The 21,820-nt window shown below is 39.6% G+C and overlaps 3 protein-coding genes across 4 annotated transcripts; 2 read left to right on the forward strand and 1 right to left on the reverse strand.

The window, feature by feature from the left end:
- Nucleotides 1-172: 172 nt before the first annotated feature.
- On the forward strand, nucleotides 173-9,244 carry rnaseh2b (ribonuclease H2, subunit B). The gene is made up of 11 exons (XM_020648387.3): nucleotides 173-375; nucleotides 1,662-1,730; nucleotides 2,852-2,959; nucleotides 3,690-3,766; nucleotides 6,095-6,209; nucleotides 6,566-6,630; nucleotides 7,820-7,925; nucleotides 8,203-8,284; nucleotides 8,389-8,434; nucleotides 8,612-8,689; nucleotides 9,076-9,244. The coding sequence occupies exons 1-11, from the start codon at nucleotides 312-314 to the stop codon at nucleotides 9,184-9,186; spliced, it is 921 nt and encodes a 306-aa protein (XP_020504043.1). The 5' UTR covers nucleotides 173-311; the 3' UTR covers nucleotides 9,187-9,244.
- Nucleotides 9,245-10,504: 1,260 nt separating this feature from the next.
- LOC114921494 (uncharacterized protein C13orf42) lies at nucleotides 10,505-15,551 on the reverse strand. The gene is made up of 3 exons (XM_029281611.2): nucleotides 14,115-15,551; nucleotides 13,883-14,027; nucleotides 10,505-11,711 (listed from the first exon to the last, which is right to left on the reverse strand). Exons 1-3 carry the CDS (start codon nucleotides 14,550-14,552, stop codon nucleotides 11,467-11,469), a joined length of 828 nt encoding a protein of 275 aa, XP_029137444.2. The 5' UTR covers nucleotides 14,553-15,551; the 3' UTR covers nucleotides 10,505-11,466.
- A 960-nt stretch (nucleotides 15,552-16,511) lies between these two features.
- Nucleotides 16,512-20,505, forward strand: LOC110000501 (TLR adapter interacting with SLC15A4 on the lysosome). Of its 2 annotated transcripts, none has more exons than XM_065962611.1 (2): nucleotides 16,512-16,816; nucleotides 19,312-20,505. In XM_065962611.1, the coding sequence occupies exon 2, from the start codon at nucleotides 19,341-19,343 to the stop codon at nucleotides 20,280-20,282; it is 942 nt and encodes a 313-aa protein (XP_065818683.1). In that variant the 5' UTR covers nucleotides 16,512-16,816; nucleotides 19,312-19,340; the 3' UTR covers nucleotides 20,283-20,505. The 2 variants fall into 2 exon arrangements, with proteins under 2 accessions (XP_065818683.1, XP_020511447.1); XM_020655791.3 differs by having other exon boundaries at nucleotides 16,516-16,816; nucleotides 19,339-20,505.
- The last annotated feature ends 1,315 nt before the right edge of the window (nucleotides 20,506-21,820 follow it).

The following is a 21,820-nucleotide window of genomic DNA, read 5'->3' on the forward strand; positions in this document are numbered from 1 at the left end:
TTAAACTCTACCACAGTGTGTTTAAGATCATTTTCAAGACGGTTTGGACGCAGGAGTATTGTTTTAAAAATAGTTTTTTTTTAAAGTTGTTTGTCACGGAAAAGGATCAAAATTAACTTGGCAGCGCAAAAAAAAATAAAAATATTAATTGGTTTCTCCCGTGTGACGAACGCAGGAAGTGAGGAGAGACAGGCGCCTTTTCTGAGCTCATGTTGTCAGGCAAAAAGTAGCAGTAAATTAAGCATCCATCTTTTTAGCAGTAGAAAACCACATTCAAAGATACACACCCCTTAAAACTGAAACTACACTCAATGGCGACTAAAAAGAAGCGGACCCAGAGTGCACACACTGACAGCTGGGTTGTCATGGCTGCAGGTAAGTTTAATGTTATTTTTTTATATTTCCTTCTGCACCCTAACATGACCTGCACAGCAGCAGAGAGATGTGTTGAAATCACTGTATTCAAAGCTTGTTCACTTTCAAATGTTGTGTGTTTTTGCGTTACCTGAGTCCATGATGTCTGCAGAGTGAGAGGAGGCCATGCTTCTACAGGAGCCCAGAAAGGACAAAAACAAACACTCTTTTGCCTTTAAGTTCCATAAACAGGAGCCATATATATATATATATATAGCACCCAAAACATGCAGTAGTTCTAAGCGCCTACAGGGGGCAACTTCACTGATTAAATGGAAACAGATAGGAACATGTAAAACAATTTAAGATAAAGTTGGGTCTACTAGTGTATTAAAGTGACCTTTCAACCATAACAAATATGCATACAAACCTTCGCCTCCAAATATGGCCACTGTTCCACCAAAAAGCCAAACACTTGACTTCGATGTGACTCTTAAAGTCTTTATATGTGATTTTTCACACTTAAATATAATAGAAATCAAGTATATCCTCTGAAAATAACTCTGTGAGTCATGACTGTCTACAATGGGTGTAACACCCGAGTCCCACTGTCTGTGATGTTTTCAGAGTTTTCAGAGTCCTATCTTCAGTTTGTTTACATCGCCTGGACAGCCGGCTGACTCCTCCCCTCGTGTATAAAAGTTGTTTAATTGAGGGACTAGAGAAAAGAAGAATAACATACTGTACTCACTGCTTAACTGTGTTTCTAGATCACGCTCATTTCAGGTAAATTTACATGCAGTGTGAAGATACCAGCATAATAAACAACAATGCAGCGTGAGTTGTTTTGGTTTCATGCTGGTGCTCAAGGGCGACATCTGCTGGATCAAAAAATCGCATATAAAGCTACATGAATAGTTGATGTCATTGTGGCTACTTCCAATCTTAAGCCACTTAGGGGTCTGCAACAGCTCCGTAACAAAGTTCCACTGTAATTAAACATTTATACTTAGATCTTTTGCATCAGCAACGCGGCTATATTGCTTTTCCAGTGTGTTGTTTGCATTACGACGTTGCAGAAGCGTGAGAGACAAAGTGTGTGAGCACACAGCGGGAGCTTCACATACACACACAAACACACAAACACACACAGCGATGTTACACATTGCCTGTGTTACCTCTGACCTTTCAAGTTAATTACTATGAATTTCCGTCATATTCCTTCTGCCTTTCTTCCTTCCTTCTTTCTTTCCATTTTAGTTTGCCAACAATGACATGATACTGAATTATCACTTTTCCGTTTACAGATTCTGCCATCGACACACAGAAGGACGACAGTGACCCAGCTTTTGTGAGACTAAGAAATCCTTCTACAGGTTGGTAGACACAAATCCTTGTCTGCAACCAACAGTTTGATTACTTGAAGGCCTTTTAAACTGCCAGAATATTGGAGAAAATATGCATTTTTAAGTTTCTAGAGTTTGAGGCAACATCTTCAAATTTACTTGTTTTGTTCAACCAAGTTTTTAAAACCTGACTGTATTCAGATTCAGATTTTTTTATTGTCCCACAAGGGCAAATTTGCGTTGCAACAGGAGCACATAGAAGACAAGAAACACAAGGACAACATCACCATAAAACATAAACCAAAACAAATTTAAAAAATCAGCAATATACGCAATATAATCAGTCAAGAGCTCAATACCAGAATGGAAATTCAACTTATTAAAGTGCAAAGTGGAGGTGTGCAAATGTGCAATTCAAGTGCAAAAAGAGCAACAAATAGCTAATTGTTGTTTAACATATTGATTGCACTTGGTAAAAATGAGACCTGGAGTCTTTTAGTCTTCCTCACAGGAGCTCTAAAACGACGACCTGTGGGTCAAAGGTCAAACTCACTGTGAAGTGGGTGATCTGGGATCACAAGTATGGCCCTAGCTTTCCTCAGGACCTGCTGTATTTATCTACCTATCATAGTTACATATTACAGAATATATTCTGTGGAGATCGCTTAGCATTTCTATTAAAAATAACTTGGTTATTTAAATACATCATGTGGAATAAAGCACCTGCCTATGGATCCCTTCTTTTTGTGGGTCCTCTATTGTTTGTCCGATGCACAAACATGTTGACCCCCTCCCAACACACTCGAGTAATCAACTGGGGGTCGTAAAACTTCCACGTGCCATCGAAACAGTAATGCTGCATGTAAAACTATTCCAAACAACGCTTGGGAAATGCTGCTTCATGACAAATAAAATGGACTCAAGATTTTTGTTACACCTCATTGACACACACACACACACACACACACACACACACAATCACACACACACACACACACACAGTGATGTTTAGTGAGTTACACGATTCACAAGATAATTTTGAAATTGACAATAAAAGCATTTTTCACAGCAGTTTAATTCTGTATTTTGTGAATTGAATTTGTAAATGTCGTTCTGAAAGTGACACACTTCCTAATTTCTCCGTCCCACAGATGCAGCCTCTCTGTATTTGCTCGGTAGTGGAGACGTTCAGCTGTTTGAGGTCAAAGTGTTTGAAGAAGAGTTCCACTCCTGGTTTGTTGGTCAGACGGTACAGAGAGGTTAGTCTTATTCCTCTTTACAGAATAAAGTTTGACGCTACCTAAACACCACATCAGAGGTGGCTCACATAGCCATTAACCCATGAGCAGTAAAACTCCACTGTGAAAGAGGTTTTGGACTAAACAACTGAGGTCAACTAATTAAAAATACGTCAGCATACACCAAGCACAGACCATAAAACAAGACAGGGGAACATGGTGAGATTTGGCATGGTATCTAAAATAACCTGGCTGTGTTACAGTGTTCCAAACACTTAAAAAGTGATTACACAGTTTTACTTGTTTGTCATGAAGTTTCTGTTGATATATTAAACAATTTCTATTTTTCCCCTTTTTAAAGTCTACATGAAACGTAACTTTGAGAGTGTCAAACTGCCGTGTTTTGATGCATTTCCAACTAAAACGGGTTTGAACCAATCAAAAGATAGAAGGCGGGACATAACAGGAAGAATTTTAAGTGCAGGAGGAGTCATCAGAAATTTGAAACCTTTTTTACAGGCAGAGAAAATATATTGATTTTGATGTGAAATACTCAGATATTGAAAGCTTTATTGAAATGTATTTGGCAGATAAATAAACATTTAACACAGGAAGTCTGGATTTAAACCAGGAAGAGATATTTTTCATTTCATGGGGACATTAACTTCGTTCCTGTGTCATTATTTGGTCAATATGTTGTTAAGCAAGATTTTGTAACGTCTTCACTGCTGTCTCTCTTTTTCTCAAACAGATGGGAGACTTATGTTTGTAACACCGATGGATCCACTCTACCTTATCTTACCCTATTTGATCAAATCTGACAAAGAGGTAGGAAACAGAAATCTGCGTTTGGGTTGCAGTTGTCTCATTGATGTTTTCATGCAGATCATTGTGATGTTTTGAAGTTTGGTTCCGCCCCTTAAAAAAAAAAAGTGTTTTCTTGAGCGATTTGATTTGTTTTAAATCCTGAAATTTCTTCTATAGTCTGTGATTTAAATATATTTAACATGTCTGATCATAATAATCTAAATCAGCTGTAGTAGGGGGAAGATTAAAAGTCACATATTATGCTAAATACACTTCACCATGTTTTTCTAACATTAATGTGTTTCTAGCCTGTCAACAAACTCCAGAATCATGAGAAAAGTCTTTCCTCTCCATCTTTTGCCTGCTCCACTTTTCAGAAAACTCACCGTAAGCACTTGGGCATGTTGCAAGAAAGCCCAGGCCACTGATCGATCACAGCTCATTTACATATTTAAAGGTACAGACACAGAAACAGCCTGTTTTGAGCAGGGCTCTAATAGAGGGGTTTATAGACATGATCAAATTCAGGATTTGGAGTTTGAAACTTCACATACATGTTTTGTGAAGCTCTAAGACTTAATTAAACTTTTTGAAAAGGATTATAATTTGTGACCTTTAAGGACTCGAGCCTCTGTTTATGGGTTGCGTTCACCACTAGTCCACCGGCGCCTTGAGATGCCTATATTTTCTCACTTATTTTGACTTTGACTGCAGATGCCAGCGTAAGCACATTTGAAATCCCGACTAGTAACCTTGACATAAGCGTGTAAGTCTTGTTATTATTGGACTGTAATCCTTGTGTCAAGTCTTAATCAGGTATCTGTGTGATATAACTTCTAATACGGGCAGATTGAACTCTAGATCCTTATCAGTGTTTACATTGCATTTCACAAAAGCTGTTTCACCCTCATTCTACCTCCTATCTTGAAAATAACTCAGGAATGGTGAGATATATCATTTTTTTGTTATCCAGGGTGAGAGGGGATCAATAAATCTATATCCACACCTCCAGTACTGGTGGGCACATGCACACGTCCATCTGTCTTGGCTTAGTATCAATATTTTGGAGGAGGGAAAGTATCAAACTTAGCTTATATAAAGGTAGATGTTTTTTTTTATGTTTCTTTACCAGCAAACAGGACGAGCAGCATTTCAAGAGGTCTTATCCTCATCATAAGGTTGTGTTTCTTCTCAACGCCAAAGAGCGATGTGTGCTCACATAGTGTTCCTGGCATCAGCTGCTGTGGCTGGAGGTGTTGTGCTGGAAAAGTTCTTCATGAACAACCACTTCAAGAATCTTTAGTTTTCTTTGGGGGTGCTCAATATTTCATGTATCATTGGTATCAGTCTATACAGCTTAATAAAATAATACATTCAATTTGATAGTGCCCCAACTGGGCGTTTATAATATCAGATGTCCTTTAAATAATGTTAATGTGATGCTAGAGGGGGCAGTCTGCAACTTAAGAATATAATAATATTAATAGTTAGGTATTAAGATACTTATGCTGGCATCTGCAGTCGGTCAAAGTAAGTGAGAGAATGTAGGCATCTCATGGTGCCAGTGGCCTAGTGGTGAGGGTACCCAAAATACAGAGGCTACAGTCCTTAAAGGTCACACATAATTCTCCTTTTCAACAAGTTTAATTAAGTCTCGGAGCTCCCCAAAACCTGTCTGTAAAGTTTCTTGACAAAAATCCTCTCCAGTTCTGTATTTGATCATGCCTATAAACCCCTCTATTTCAGCCCTGCTCAGAACAGGCTGTTTCTGTGTCTGTAGCTTTAAATATGCAAATGAGCTGTGTTTGACTGAGCTCCTCTGGAAGAGCTTGGGAGGCTTGGGATTTCTTGCACCATGCCTTGTGGTCTACAGTGGAAAGGCAGACTCAGAGGGCAGAACAAACACTTCACTGTGGGAGTGTCACCCACCTAGGGGAAAAGGGTTACTGGCCTTTGTGATGTCACAAAGGGGATAATCTCCAAACGGCCTGTTTGAGTACACATTTTCTGAAAAGCGGAGCAGGCAAAAGACACATATTAGTGTCAGAAAAACACAGCAAAGTATATTTTGCACAATATGTGACCTTTAAAGCAGCCCGGGTTTGAATCCGACCTGTGGCTCTTTCACCGCCTTTCAGTCCCCACACTCTCTCTTCCATATTTCAGACTCTATCTACTGTCCTGTCTCTTTAATGAAGGCATAAAAAACGCCAAATTAAACCTTTAAATAAATAAAATAAAGGCATCTTGACATGAAACCTTGTATTTTGCAAATTAAGTGTAAGATGAAGTATTTCCTCACGCACCAAAGTCGAAAGATCTCCTGCTGACGTTTCTTTTTCTGCTCAGGGGAAGTTTCAGCCCATGGATCAGGTTGTTATGGATGAAGAATTCCCAGCTTGTTCCAGGCTCCTGAGCTGCACATGTTCCCTGACCTCCCTGCACCACGTCGCAGAGGAAAAAGGTGACGTTTACTTTGAAACAAATATGAATCATGTACAGTACACGACACACCTGATTGGAATGCATGTTATTATCTCAAAGACATTTTGATCTAAAGGCTGAAATGTTTGTCATATGTTTCTTATAGAAATATTAAAGTACACTATGTATGCACTTCTTTCAAAAACTAAAATGTTTTTTTTTTTATTTGTATTGTTTTAATATCTACTATTATTCTAAAATGTTGAAAATAGTCAAAATAAAGAAAAATCCCCTTCTATTAGTAGGTGTGCCCTAGACACAGCTTGCAGTAGCTATGAACTTTTGACCGGTAGTGCTGATTATTTTGTTTTTTTGAAAGTTGTTTTGTACTTTCAGAGGTGGGAGACCTGAAGTTCCATCGATACAGTCAAGAGAAAACATTGAACTGGTTGAAGAGAAAGGTACTCATCACTTCTGTTTTTACATTAACATGTTTCTTATTCACAAGGAGAAGTGGGGAAACTCTTCAGTCAGAGTCTGATGAGATTTGTATTTTATTTTAGATGCTAAACATTTAACAGTCTTGTCTCGACAGTTTCCTCTGTTCTGTCAGCTAATAACCCTATAACGGTTCAAAACTGTTTTTTTCTCCCGTATTAGCTGCAGTGACATCACTATGACATCACTGCACACATGGAAACATTTACAGTTTCTGTAACAGATCCCCTGAAAGCTTGTACTGCTCCTCATAATTTATGATAATTGCATGATGATTTGGCTCTGTGTTTTAACAACATCTTCTCTCAGACTGAGGTACATCATAAACATGAAGACTCACAGATGATAGAGAGAACATTAAAACAATAAGTTCATGTGCTAAAGTGAAAAACTGAAGCCCATCTATGAACGCGGCTCACGCTCAACATTGAGGACTAACATACACGCTTTAAAATTCAGCGATCTAGTAGATCTAAAAACTGCTCAGATAGTTACAAGGCGTGCAATCATTTGCTTCCCAACAGTATTCAGAGGTTTTTTGAAACTAGAGAGAGCCTAAAGGGGAACTAAGGGGAATAGGTGTGCATAAAAAAACCAAAGGTAAGGACAAACATAAAAAAACGGGTGTAATTCGGTAAAAGGGGTTAACTTGTGGAATACTTATGCCGTGGAATTAAGACTGTGTCGTTCACTTTCCAGATTTAAATTTTTGTTTAAAAAAATGGTGTTTAGCAAATATAAAAGCTCGGTTTGATTATTTTTAGTGAGTGTGACTTCTGTTTTGTTTTGTGTTTGTTTCATTTGTTTTGTTTTGAAAGAAATTCTTGGAACAAATTTTGTTCTGATATGTTTTTGTTCTTTTTGTAACCAAACTAGTCGTGTCTGAAATAATGAGATTTGTCAGCCTACACCTTTTGGTCAAAATGTTTTTGTTTTTTCTTGTGACCGAAATAAATGATTACTACTACTACTACTACTAGGACTCAGACTTGAGCACTGGGGACTCGAGGTTTGGTGACTTGACTACAACACTGGGTGATTGTACTCTGTACTGTATTGACCCGTGTCAATGGATTTTTACATCTCTAGTTTTGGAATGTTTTTTTTTTTTTTTTTTTTACAGGAGAATTGAAAAGTTTCTTTTACTTGCAGGTGGAGAGAACGGTCACTGCACTTAAGAAGAGACATATCTCAGTTGGAGAAGGAGTCAAATCGTCAACTTATGTGAGAGTAAAGTCCGAGTCAGACTATAATGAAGGTGAGTCAGTCAGCTTCACTGTTTCAAGACGAGCCCTCTTTAATCACTGGGATATAACTCCACTCTTACCTTCTTATGCAAAGATAACAATTCAGCTGCATCAGTCCCATTTTCTCTCTCACGCTTTGATTCGATGTTGACCAGTAGATGGCAGTCATGTGTCATAGTTCATGTCTTTAAGTTTGAATCCTAGAACATTTCCCTAACCTGAAAGTATGTTTAACATAAAGTATCGCTGATTTACCTGCAATGAGTTTCTTTCCTCTGCATGATTCAGAGGACTACCTACGCTACGCCCATGGCCTGATATCAGAGTACATCAGTGAAGACCTGAGCAAAGCCCTCCTCTCACACTTGCAGTGAGTGACATCTAACACGTTTGCGAGCTCTGATGTTGAGTACGTTTTTTGTTGAAGTATGCAAGTTAAAGCAGATCAAGCGTTCTTCTTATCATACTCCACAGGTTACCGGAGCTCACAAGCCCAAAAGAGACAGAACCCCCTTCAAAGGTGTGTTATCATTTCATCAGGTCATATTCTCTCCTTAGTCATGCTTTTAAATCCTAGTGAGCGTCTTTCTTTTCCTCCACCATCCATCCATTGTGCTTTTTTTTTTGTGAGTTAATGATCAAAGCTCGTTGCCGTGTGTGTCTCTGGTGAAACGTTTGCTTCTCTTTCTTTTGGTAGAAGCGAAAACTTTCAGACAATCCGGTGGAGGCCGGAGAGGACTACACCAAATTCAACAGTGCAGACTTCACCCGCAAAGTGAGTGTATACAGCAGTCTGCCTGAATAGACCGAACAAGTTATTGCAGGAACCTTTGGCTTTGATCATGTCTTCTTGATTTGATCATCATAGTCAAGGTGATCAGTTGTTTGCTTTCATCTTGGCGTCTTTTTTTTTTTCCAGGACCTTGAGCGATTGTTAGTGCAGCTCTTGTTTGCTGACTGCTTTCTCTCAGCTTTGTCTGTCTCAGTGCAAACACACACACAGAGGTCAAAGGTGGCTTACCTTGTACAAATGTGTGTTTTTCTTTTCTTCTCCCTCCCTAAATTGAAGTTTAGATGTAATGAATTCTCTGCTTTCTCTGAGCAAAGTCAACCTGTTTTCATATTGATTTTTTTCTTTTTCTTTTTCTTTCCTCATTGAAGCCGCCCAAGAAGATGACTACCGCTCAGAAAACTCTGGCCAAGGTGGACAAGTCTGGCATGAAGCCCATGTCGTCCTTCTTCAGCCCCAAGGTCAAAGCAGAGAATAAATGAATGTTGTGCAGCTGCTGGTTTGTAGATGACGCATTCGTAATAAAGAAAAGAAAATGTGTTTGACATGTGATTTTTTTGTTTACGAGATATGAAGAAAAAGTCATTTAGCTTTTTTTTTTTTTTCAAGCCTAATGAGTGTTTGTGATAGTGTTCTTTATGTTTTTTTATGCATCTGCATGGCTACATGTCAGAGGGAAATGTAGTTTATTCTCTACTTGTCCACATTTATATGACATATATTGTTTACCTGAGACATCCAGGGGAAAGATTTAACCAAAAAAAAAAAAATGTGAAAATGTTTAGAATAAATCTAATTCAGGGCTTTTGGTAAATGGAATGGAAAAACAACGTTGCACATCCACTTCACAAGACGAGTGCGTATAAGAGCAATGTGTCCTTCAAAAACAGAAAAGTTAACTCCTGCACACTGCCTAACTTGCAGTCAAACCTTTACTGGCAACGTTTCAGCTCTAGACCTTCATCAGGCAAAAAGTTTGTCAAAATGGGCACGACATCTGAAAACAAGGAAGTGGCTAGAACGTCATAATGGTGATTGGTTTGCAGGCTTGAAGCCACTTCCTATTTCAGATGTCATGCTCATTTTGACAAACTTTTTACCTGATGAAGGTCTAGTGCTGAAACGTTGCCAGTAAATGTTTGTTTGCAGGTTCAACAGTGTCTGGGAGGTTTACCTTTAAGTAAAATTAGATCAACATATTTCTACTCAGTCAGTCTTTATAGTGCTTCCACCACTTGAGCGTACTTAAATTACAAATGTTTTTTTTCCTGTTACCTGCAAGGATGCAAAAGGTTCAGGGTTTATTTTCATTAAATGATGTAAGCTGCAGTAAAAAACACTGACATAAATATAAATGTTGCCATACAGCACATTATCCTCCTTTGACCCTCAAAGTTAAAATCAGGATGTGTTAATGTTGTTATAAGCTGAACCCTCCGAGTTTGATATCGTATTAACTTCTGCAATAATAACCAAAGCTGCTTTTGAACTGCCCCGCCGACTCAGCCCTTCAAAAGGCCTTACAAATCTGAACCTAAACCTTTTAAATTAAATACAGACGTTCAAGCAGCACTCTGCTTAATGTTTACCTTGGAGGTAAAAAAAAAGCTGCGAAGGACACTTATGCATTTTATTGTTGGCTTTGATACGTCGCTGAAAGCAGTCTGTGCAGATCTTAACCTTCAGCTCTACTCCACTAACATTTCATACCGTTTGCAATATGAGACGTTTCCTTTTTGAGTTCAGTTCAAAACTGCACCTGATAGAAACACTTGTGTTCGGTTTGAGACGTAGAAAGAAATCAACCGTTTTTTATTTAAGTTTGAACACTAAAAATAAAAAAGGTAGCCTTATTGATGCGTATGAATCACATATATCCTAAAGGACTGGATATTTTCATACTGGATGTTGTGACTCATTCCGGTCAGGTGTAAATAATGAAATACATCATGGCTGAATTCCATTTGAGCTGCTCCTGTTTCAGTGTCCTGGTATTGTGCATACTGGTTCTGTGTCACACTGTCATGACTCACTGGGACGCTTCAGAGCTAGATGAGATGGAGATTCAGGTGCTTTTTTGTTTCTGTTTTTTGATGTGTTTTGGCCGTTTTTGCCTTTATTTGGAACGGACAGTGGAAGAGACAGAAAATGTTGGGAGGAGTGAGCGGGCGATGATATGTCCCCAAAGGAGCGAAGGGCAAAGGTCAGATTTGAACCCACGGCCGCTGCAGCGAGGACTTATAACCTCTGTATATGGGACGTGCGACATAACAGCTAAGCATCTGTGGGGCGCTGGTGGCACAGTGGTTAGTGCGCGCGCCCCATGTATGGAAGCTGTAGTCTTCCAAGCAGGCAGCCCAGGTTCAAATCCAGCCTGTGGCTCCCTTCCCACATGTCATTCCCTACTCTCTCTCTCTCCCTGGTTTCTGACTCTATCCACTGTCCTATCTCTCAAATAAAGGCACAAAAAGCCCAAAAATAAATCTTAAAAAAAAAAAAAAGAAAAGCTAGGCATCCGGCCCCCCATTCAGGTGATTTTCTAACGATTAAATTAAAAACATCAGCTGTGAAAAAGATCCATTTGGGACGTATTTCGTCGACAAGATCTTGTTTCTTTGTACAGTATTTGCTTTATTGAAATCTTTTGTTACTTTGAAAGCAAGTATAAACAGTCTGGATGGATATGTGTCAGTGCATGGTGTCTGTCCATACAAAGTAGGTTAGGCTCAACGTGCTGCCGGTTTCAAATGTCTTATCAAGCCTCACTGCTTTTTTAATTTGGGCTTGAAGCGCAGAGTCTGGAACGCGCTCTCCACCACTTTGGGCAGATGGATCGGGTTCCTCTGCATCCGCAGTCTGCTGCTCGTAGACCCGCTCTGGTTTTTCTTCTTTGTGGCTTTCTTATTGGCACTGTCGTGAACCTCGTTCTGCTTTGAGTCCTCTGCGACCCGAGGAACCCGCAAGACCCAGTTCGAGTGGAGGTCGTGTTCGGCCGAGCTGGACGCCACTGTGAAGTAGAGAGAAGCAACCTGAGCACAGCCTGATCGAAACTATTCAAAGGCAGTTTTATGGTTTATTACTCTGTGAGTTGGATTAGAATATCAGCGTCACCCAAAGACAATGAGAAATGTTTATAAAAGTAGCCCAATCATATTTTTGACTTCTCCACTTCTTTATGTGTCTTAACTTAACCTACCTCATCAAAACCAGTGTTGGAAGAAAATTGGACTAATACTTGACTACATGATATGCACATAACGCTGTACTATAAAACAAAAGTCCCCTCAGGCAGTCGTTTTAGAGTACCACTGGCGAAAAAGAAAACCTACAGAAACTCTTTTATTCCCACTGCAATACGCAGTTTAAACAAGGCTATAGATAAGCAATGTTTTTTAAATGCTGTGCGTATGTGTTTTTACCTATTTAAGGTACTTTTAGCTATTTATGACCTAATGTATGTTTTCATGTTGAGCCTCAACAACAGGTAATTTTCTTTCACAATGTGATAGACAATAAAGTTTTTTGAATTTAATTGAATTGAAAATGTCTTAAAATTAGTTTTAACTGCACTAGCCCTAAGGTAGTAGTTTAACAGTTATATAATGTATGCGTACATGTTGTTAGTGAATTATAGAAGCAATTGTATCACAAGTAAAAGGATTTATGTTGATTATGTTTTTGTAGATTTATTGATATAATAACATTTAAGCAGCTTTTTAATATTGCAGCTAGTCCAGATTCATCTCTCTACTACTGCACTTAAAATCACAACTATTACTAGTACTACTTTTTTTTTAAACCTCATATAAAGCAATGTAAATTATGACTTGAATGTCACATACAGAAACTGCAAACTAGCAAGTAACTTCTGAATGAAAGGTGTGATATAGTCGTCATTTTATTCTGCCTGTAGCCTAACTACAGCTGCACACAACTGACAAGTACATGACAGAGATGTCAGTCCAGCTGTCCACACATACTCAGTCCTAGGAAGAGGACTAATCAGGTTCAGTTAGTAAAGGAAGAGGCCTGTGTGGTACAGCATGGATGTTCAGAAGAGCTTCATTACTTGAGTGAATTTAAATCTTTGACCTCTGACATTTCAGAAGATGCTGCAGTAGATCAATGCAAAAAGTATTAACCCCTTAAAAAGGCTATAATGCTTTGCGTTGAAGTTTTTATGCATCATGTTGAGGTGGACTTTCATCATATACAGAACAGGTGGGAACCTTTTTTGTATGTCATATCTTTATATATAAAGTGCCCACAACTTTTAGGTAAACATTGTAGACAAAATATAAAGTAGGCTTCTTTAAAAGTGGAACAACTCAACAATGCAAATAACTCAACTATGTTTTTTTCAACTTTTGGATGCATACATAAAAACATCCTTTATTGTCTCTATGGCTAATTACATTTGGAAACTTGGGATATTTGGTAGGCCTATGATGTTTTTTGGCCTGTCACCGTGGACATCCTGTTACTGTTTCACAACATATTATATGAAAGGATGTTACGTTAATTATAGGCTACCAAAAATAGTTTTGATAGGCTACATTAAACTTTATAGTATCTGAATAAATATCAAATAAGCATTTCTTTTAAAGGCTTTATATGTGATTTTTTGATCCAGCAGATGTCGCCCTTGAGCACCAGCATGAAACCAAAACAACTTGCGCTGCATTGTTGTGTTAGCATGCTAATGCTAGTGATCTTTATTATGCTGGTATCTTCACACTGCATGTAAATTTACCTGAAATGAGCGTGATCTAGAAACACAGTTAAGCAGTGAGTACAGTATGTTATTCTTCTTTTCTCTAGTCCCTCAATTAAACAACTTTTATTCGTGAGGGGAGGAGTCAGCCGGCCGTCCCGGCGATGTAAACAAGGTGAAGATAGGACTCTGAAAACTCTGAAAACATCACAGACAGTGGGACTCGGGTGTTACACCCATTGTAGACAGTCATGACTCACAGAGTTATTTTCAGAGGATAGACTTGATTTATATTATATTTAAGTGTGAAAAATCACATATAAAGCCTTTAAGGTGTAGCTACACTCCAAACACTTGAATCCGAGTGGGAAAAAGAACAAATGATTTGATCCGATTTTGAACTTAATGTTGAATAACTCGCCTAAAATGATTTCCTTCATTTGCCCATTATATTTCCAACTCACCTATGAAGTCCACATCTGCGTGTCCATCATCCATATACGGCTTCCTCAGAGTCTCGCTGTCACAGCTGGCTATGACCGCATCGAAGAACTGCAGGGTGTCCTCTTCATCCGGGACTTGAGGTGCTGAAGGTTTCACTCTTGATATCTGTGTTTGAAAAAAAAGGGAAGAACATTTGACTATTTAATATCACCTACTTACAAAGTGTGTACTTCTGTTGCCAGCTGACTCTACCTGTTCTTCCTTCCTAGGCGGCGGGGGCGCAGGCTTCTTCTTGGAGGACACCGTGGCCTTGCTGTCTCCACTTTTCAAGTCACTCACGCTCTTTGTGTACTGCCGCCTCAAAGCCACGAGCGCCTCCAGGTACTCGAGGCAGTTCTGATTCTGTGAGTAGAGCCATATCCGGTCCTCCTGCCTCTGATAATAGTACAAGGTCGACTCGATGCTCACGGTGCTTTTGCTCCGTTTCAGAGTCGAGCCCGCGGCCGTCTGGGTTCTCTCTCCCACCACGAGCATGGAGGTGCTGCGGACCAGCCGGACGGTGCAGGCGCTGTGGTAGTCCTGCTCGGACCGAAGCCTGTCACCACCTCCTCCTCCACCACCTTTATTACCCTGCAGCCCTTTGGACCCTTGATGGTTGGGACGAAACGCATTGTTAATCTTTCTGAACATTCCTCTAAACTCTCAGGGTTACAGACGTGTCCTTAAACTCCTTAGTGTCTGTGAAGCATCCGTCCATATTTCTTTTTTTTTTTACAGACGGTCAATGTTTCCATCCAAAAACAAAACAAATGAACCAAGAAAAAAAAGTTAAATTAAAAGTGCTGAACCGGTGTTGATTATATTCACGAACCGCTGTCCAGGGTGCTGAAATTGCCTAATGACTGGTCCTTTGTGCGACAAAAAAGCAAGCAGCAGGTCCAACTTTCTCACCTAACCCGAGCTCAGCATGTCTTTTAATGTTGTTATTTGTTGCCTAGAAACACTGCTGTAGCAACGGGCAGGTAACCCTACACCTTGTGATACCATTACTACAAGGCTGTGTCAAATATCCTGACACATTAGACCCAAAATAACACAGACATCACTTAAAGAAAACCTTTGACCTTTGGGTTTACTTATTTTGGATATGAAGCAACCTTATGTTTAAAGGGATACTTCACCCATTTGCATTAATCTTTGTATCATTAGAAACCTGGTAGTATTTTTGAATGGTCGTGCATCCCGCCCTCATTTTCCCCTGAGATGTGAAGTCTTTGTATTTCTGAGTCTGAAAAGGAGCTTCCAGTGACGCAAAATGACCATTTTTGCGTCACTGGAAGCTGTTGCAGTTAGCGGGGTGAAACTACAACGCTAGTTCTTCATATTTTTAACCACTGAAGCTACAGACCAATCGCAGATCAGTGGGTGGGAACTCACTCCCAGAATCGATACTTAACGTCCGTTTTACCTCTGGGATTAATAAAGTATTTCTGATTCTGATTCAGACCTTAGTGGGAGTGGCCTGCGGTGCTGTGCATTCTGGGATTTGGTGTCTTTCATCCACATGAGCCAATAAGACACTTTCTGCCTTTTCTCGGCCAAGAAGGCACCAACTTCAAAATGTATTTCACATTTCTACATATATGACCCAATGTCAATACAGATTCATGTTTCAACGGGTGAAGTATCCCTTTACGCTTTGAATTGACAGCAAATTTTTTGTAAAATAATTAGTTAAAAAATATGATGGGTGGCCGCAACTTCTATGTTAAAGATTACGCCTATATATGAAAAGAAACAAAAGATGAAAAAACTGTAAATTTGGTTGGTTAATATAACGAACGAGACAAGTTTTATGATGTAAACTTCTGTCTAGGTTTTTCTCGCCTGATTAATAATACAACATGTTTTCTCGGGTTTCATCGGCCTCTTTTGTTGGGCTTCCCCGCTGCAAGAGGAGGAAGTCTGATTACAAGAGGCTTAACTGGAGCGAGTCATACATGCAGACAAGGAGCCATAAATAAAGCCTGAAAGTTTCCATCACTCTCACCAGGTATCTGATTTAGATCTCACCTTGGTTTGCCAGGGAGAGAGAGATTAATGCCAACGTTTTGCTCACAGCTCAAATCAAGCGAGGAGCAATAACAAAATCATGACTAGAAAATGATCATTCCAAGGTCTTGGGAAAAAGTCAGTTTCAGAGTTAAACATGTATGAAAACATGATGAAGAGCAGCCATTGTTTCATGGTAGGAAATGATGACTTGTGGCTGCACAAAGTAAAATCACACTTCTGCTTTAGTGCCATGAACAGGTGGAGGAAAGCTCCAAAAAACAGCTAAAAAAACAACCTGTTTACTTAACTCAGAGAGCATCAGAAAACGAAAACAGGAATCAGTATCTGACAAACTTTCACTTTCCTGATATTTTGATCATATTCGATGTAACTTCTGCTTTTAACTAAACCGCCATCGCTCATTTGTTTCATTTACAGAGAAAATGAAATGTCTGTAGTTTCATTTTACAGCTTATTTTGCATTAAGAATACCGCACCACAACACCAAGAGTAAATACCAATGCAGAGGAACAATCTCATGTGGGCTGTTCGATAGATACGAGAAAAGGAAATTGAGGGGAATATGCCCAGCGAATCTGTAAGATACAGTCACAGGAGGATGATCAGTTGGATTGTTTCTTCGTTTGCACAGCTGCAACTCTAAAAGTTTGCAGAAATGAGTAAAAGTGAAGATACCTGTTATTTCCACTTCCTCTTTGCATGATAAAAGACAACCGCCCTTAACACATGAACGCTCTCATTCCTGCAGATCCAGAAGCAAATACGCTGTAGACTATTTGGCTAAGAAAATGCAATATTTCTAAGCAGGAAAAGACGGTGGAAGGACACCAGGCACCCTAGGGTGAAGGCAGACTGAGAGACTGCGATTCCAGCCTAAGGTAGGGGGAGAGTGTGTTTCAGTGGAATATGATTTATTTATGATTGTCAGGTAAGCTGCTCTCTTTCAAACTCTGCTTTTTTTTCTGTTTGGGGGATCAATGTGTTGACCTCCTAACACACCTAAATCAAAATAGATCATGAAAAGGATCATTTAAAATGTAGTGGCAACAGCTTCATAAGAGGTTTCTTTCTTGTCGTCATGAATGATCGGGTGTTTGTCTTTGAGTTATGGCATTTTTTATCGCATGTATTTTGGGCCCTATGAATTAAAAGACCCATTTCGGGACAGGAACAACTAACTAGCTGAAGGCTGTGGTATGCAGCATTGATCAGCGCTGTATGCAGAATACCTCCCTTTCAGAGCTGAAATGGATGAAGTACTACACACAACTTTTAAGTGCATGTATTTTATTCAAGGTCTTCTTTTTTCTTTGAAACTACATCTATAACCCACCTAAGAGACACATTTGGTTTATAAAACATTACAAGTATATTGTGCATTCAATAATATTTTAAAGTTTATAAACGTGGTTCCAAACTTTTCTGGTTTGTCAAGCATCACAAAAATAAGTACCTCATTTAGGCCCTTTGTCACATTTCAGATTAGTGTGTGTTTCATGCAGCCTCACTAAAGCCTCATTTCCTCTAAAACATGTGCAGATGTTTTTATTCAAAAAGTAAAGCTAAGTATTTTACCCCGAAAAAAAAATGTTCTAAAAAAAATGATACTTTTTGTTTTCTTCTCTCCTCCTTTCATTTAATCAAGACCCCTCAGAATTATCTTGTGACTCTTGAAAGGACCCCCGAACCCCAGGTCTGGAAACACTGGACTAAACAATCTAACTGTAATTTAAGAAGCTAAAACTAGTTCCCCCTGTACCAGCTTTAAAACAATCTAATACATTAATCATATGTGACATTTTTCTCTGCAGAAAAATAACTTTTAGTACTTTTACTATGATACTGTTTTGTATTTTTAAAATGCTTTAACAAGGTCACATATTCTTCTTCTTTTCAACCACTTTAATTAAGTCTAAGAGCTCCCAAAAACATGTCTGTGAAGTTTCTTTCTAAAAATCCACTCCTATCCTGTATCATATCATGCCTATAGACACCCTCTATATCAGCCCTGCTCAGAACAGGCTGTTTCTGTGTCTGTACCTTTAAATTCAAATGAGCTGTGTTTGACCACGCCCCCTCTCTGGAAGGGCTCAGGCTTTCTTGCTCCATGCCCAAATGTTTAGGGTGAGAAGGCAGACTATGGTCCTTTTTCAAACCAAACCCTACACCCTCCCCCTCCGTGACGGAGTGCACTCCGTTAGAAGTCACACTCTCAGCTGAATGAAGTCTCCTTCTTAAAGGTGTAGGGTAGAAATACAGCGGCAGGCTTTGGGAAAAACGTCCCTCTCTCAGGTGGAAACAGGAACTGTTTGTTACCATGGTTACTCAGCGGTATCTTGCGGGAACAGCTTTTTTTGTAGCTGATGCATTCTGTAAAAATCTTTATGTAGCCTAGATTCTTCTTCTTCTTTAGTTATATTAGTGTAGACTCATAACAAAACTGTTAGATTGAGCCTACATTGTTTATTGTAATTTATAATTTCAGTTAAGTTATTGTCATTTTTAGATCAGGGTGTCCTGATCACAAAGACTTCAAAAGTATTAAAATAATAAATAAATATTAACAGCGAAAAGTTGTCTGCAACATGATTTCATATTCTTTTGTTTTTGCAACAGTCCCTGTAAATATAAAACATTTTGCAATAAATGAACATATATTTAATCCTCAGAACACATTTGAAGTTGTTAACATCTGTATGAGGATATTAAATGTCTATCTTAGTTGGCGCAGTGTTTGAACTCACAGGTTGCTGTCTCCATGACGACCGAACACAATAGGCGTTGCACGTGATCCGAAAGTTGGCATTGGTGCAGACTCGCTGGGGTTTTATAACCCACTACCACTACCACTCCCCGCTAGTTGGTTTGGGATGTACTTAATATGGCGGACCCTCCGCGAGGACGCGCAAACGGAGGGGTAGTGGGTAGGGGTAGGGTGTAGTGGCCGGTTTGAAAAAGACCCTCAGGGGACAGAACAAACACCTAGCTGTGGGAGGGTCACCCACCTGGGGGAGGGGTTACTTCCCTTTGTGATGTCATGAAGGGAAAATCTCCAAACAGCCTGTTTGAGCACACATTTTCTGAAAAGTGGAGCAGGAAAAAGACGGAGAGGATGGACTTCTCTCATAATTGGAGGGTTTGCAGGCTAGGGACACGTTAATGTGAGAAAAACATGATAAAGTGTATTTTGCATAATATGTGACCTTTAAACGTTGTAGGTTTTAAGAGGTATTGTGTAGTTTTATACTTTTTGAATAGTATTTCTTGAACAGCAATCCCTGTATTTCTATAATCATTAAATGAATAGATGAACGTATGCAAACATTTGCATTCTTTTCTATGTAAAGTAATGCTATGCAGTGTTTCTCAACAGCTTCTGAGTATCTTGTCTGTGTTGCAGCCATGCTTTGTGAGGGCAGACTGTTGAGCATGACCTACGGGGAATTGGATTTGGATCCCCTCTGTCCTCAGCGGACTCTCCAGAGTACTTACGGGCTGCCGAGAGCAGCTGCTACACTCATACTGGGCTCCACCAGACACACTCCACTCGCTCATCGCGACTCCCCCGAGCTGACAGGTCCTTCATCAGAGGAGTTGTACATTTCTCCGCTGCAGTCCTTGGATTTCCACAGAGCCTGGGAGGGCAGACAGATCTCTCCAGAGATTGAGATCCCAGCTCAGGCCTGCTCTGGTGCTGATTCCCCTTATTTGGTCCCCTCTTTCTGTCAGAGCTTCTGCCAAAACTACAGCGACCTCCACATCGGAGGCGACCAGGTTTTGCTTCTTTCAGTGAATGAAGGTGATCTCCGTGTTGGTACTGATGCCCAGGCTGTCGGTCCCTTCCTCCAGTCCTGTGACGTCCTCCCGGCTGTAGAGGAATCTCCCCCTGGGAAGACGCCTCAGACCGGCCTTCTGCACCCACTGAGAGGGGGCTCGAATCGCTGGAGGCAGGGGAGTACACGTGATCGCAGCTTTTTGTTACAGGGGCGCGAAGGTCCGTTCTCCAACTCGCTTCTGAACCACTACCTGGAGCAGAAAATCCTGGATCTGTACCAGCAGTACCTGATGGAGAACATGGCCAGAGAAAAAACCCCTGGCTCAGGTTATGACGCGGGCCCTGTTTGCCCCCTGCTGGGCTCGGAACTGGTCCTCACCAGCCTGGATCAGATCACATTGCAGCTGAGTCGGGAGGGGAACCTGGAAGCCGGTCTGGCCAAGGACATGGTCCTGAGCTGCCTGCTGCGTGTGGCGGGTGACATGCAGTCAAGTGAGATCAGTACACCATTTCTGCAGATTTCAAATGAGGACTCCAGGGAGCAACTCAAGGAGAATGAAAAGGAGTAACCCCGGTGTCAAGGCACTCACTCATTTTTAGTTTCTTTCTTCTTAATAAATAAGATGAAACTGATTCTTACATTTCATTCTATTTCATGTTGAAAGAAAATTCTGCATGTGATCACAAAGACTGTGTTCTGTGTTCTGTGTTACTGTAACTTGATTTTGATTTGTGAATTCCCCCCCCCCCCACCCTCCAAAGGACAATAAAGACAGAACGTGAAATACGAAATTGATCATTTGCTTTTATTTGCTTAATTTGTAACAGAGCAACAACTCTCCAACACAATAACATTCCTCCTTTCCTATTGCTGGCAGTGTCTTTGAATACTGATTAACACTGTTCATTCATCTTTTCCTGATTTGCGCATGTCCGCGTATTCTCTAATATGCAGCTTGTACAAATTTTAGGTATAAATTTGAAACCTTGAGTGCAAAAAAACCCCCCCAAAAAAACAAAACGACAGAGTTTTAATCAAATAGGGAGGCATCTGGTATCCAGCAGTTAAACCTTAAAATATTATAATTAAATATTTTGATAAAGAGGGAAAAGCTAAAGTTTTTTGCAACAGACATTTAACAATCTCTTTTTGTGTGAGTTTATTCTTCTTCTTATTATTATTATTATTATTAGAGTAGGTGTTCTTAGCATCAGAGTACTGACACATCTTTTGGCCACACAACTGAGAAGAACAGAACAATTTTTTCAATTTTTTGACACCTAAGTCTTCAGACAGGCGTTGGAGGATTTGTTAACATGCTTGAAGTTAAGACGAAGTGGATTGTAACAGATTTCATTGAAATGTTATGTTAAGTATATCTTAAGTATCGCTAAGGTGTCGCTAAGTAGAAGAAAAGTGGGTTGTCGTGAGCTGGTGACATTGAGAAGAGGAGTTCTTTTTTAAGCTGTCCTATCTATTAGCATAAAGGGAAATACTTTTTACCAACTTAATTCAGTTTATCTAGATTTTTTTTGGGCTGGATGGCCATGGAAATTTTTTGGATTGTGCTTGGGGAAGGAAATGTCCTTGGAGCAGAAGACCAAGCAGTAGAATGATTTGTATTTAGTGATGAAATCAATTGATTCAAGGACTTGTCTCATGAAGATGGTTCATGACATCTTTGGAAAAATAAACTTCAGTTTAAAAAGGTTCAAATGTAGGTTGCCTGTTTGTGTGTTTTATTCATAAACTCCAAAGCATTACAATAAGAGAAGTAACATCAAAGCTTGGTAGTAAGTCAAATTCAGACACAAATTTGGTCTGCTCAGATTGATACTCCATTATTATATTCTCTGAACTACTCAACTATCACAAACTTTATTCACAATGGTTCAAGTCTTTATAACACAGCCTGTGGTATAAAAAAACAAAACACTTATTCCCTATTAAGGTCACATATTATACTACTTTTAACCAGTTTGAAATAGTCCCAGAGGTTCCCAAAACATGTCTGTAAAGTTTATTTCTAATAATCCACTCTGGTACGGTATTTGATCATGTCTATAAACCCCTCTATTTCAGCCCTGCTCAGAACAGGCTGTTTCT

This window comes from Labrus bergylta, chromosome 13, assembly GCF_963930695.1.
Source record: "Labrus bergylta chromosome 13, fLabBer1.1, whole genome shotgun sequence".
Lineage (NCBI taxonomy): Eukaryota > Metazoa > Chordata > Actinopteri > Labriformes > Labridae > Labrus > Labrus bergylta.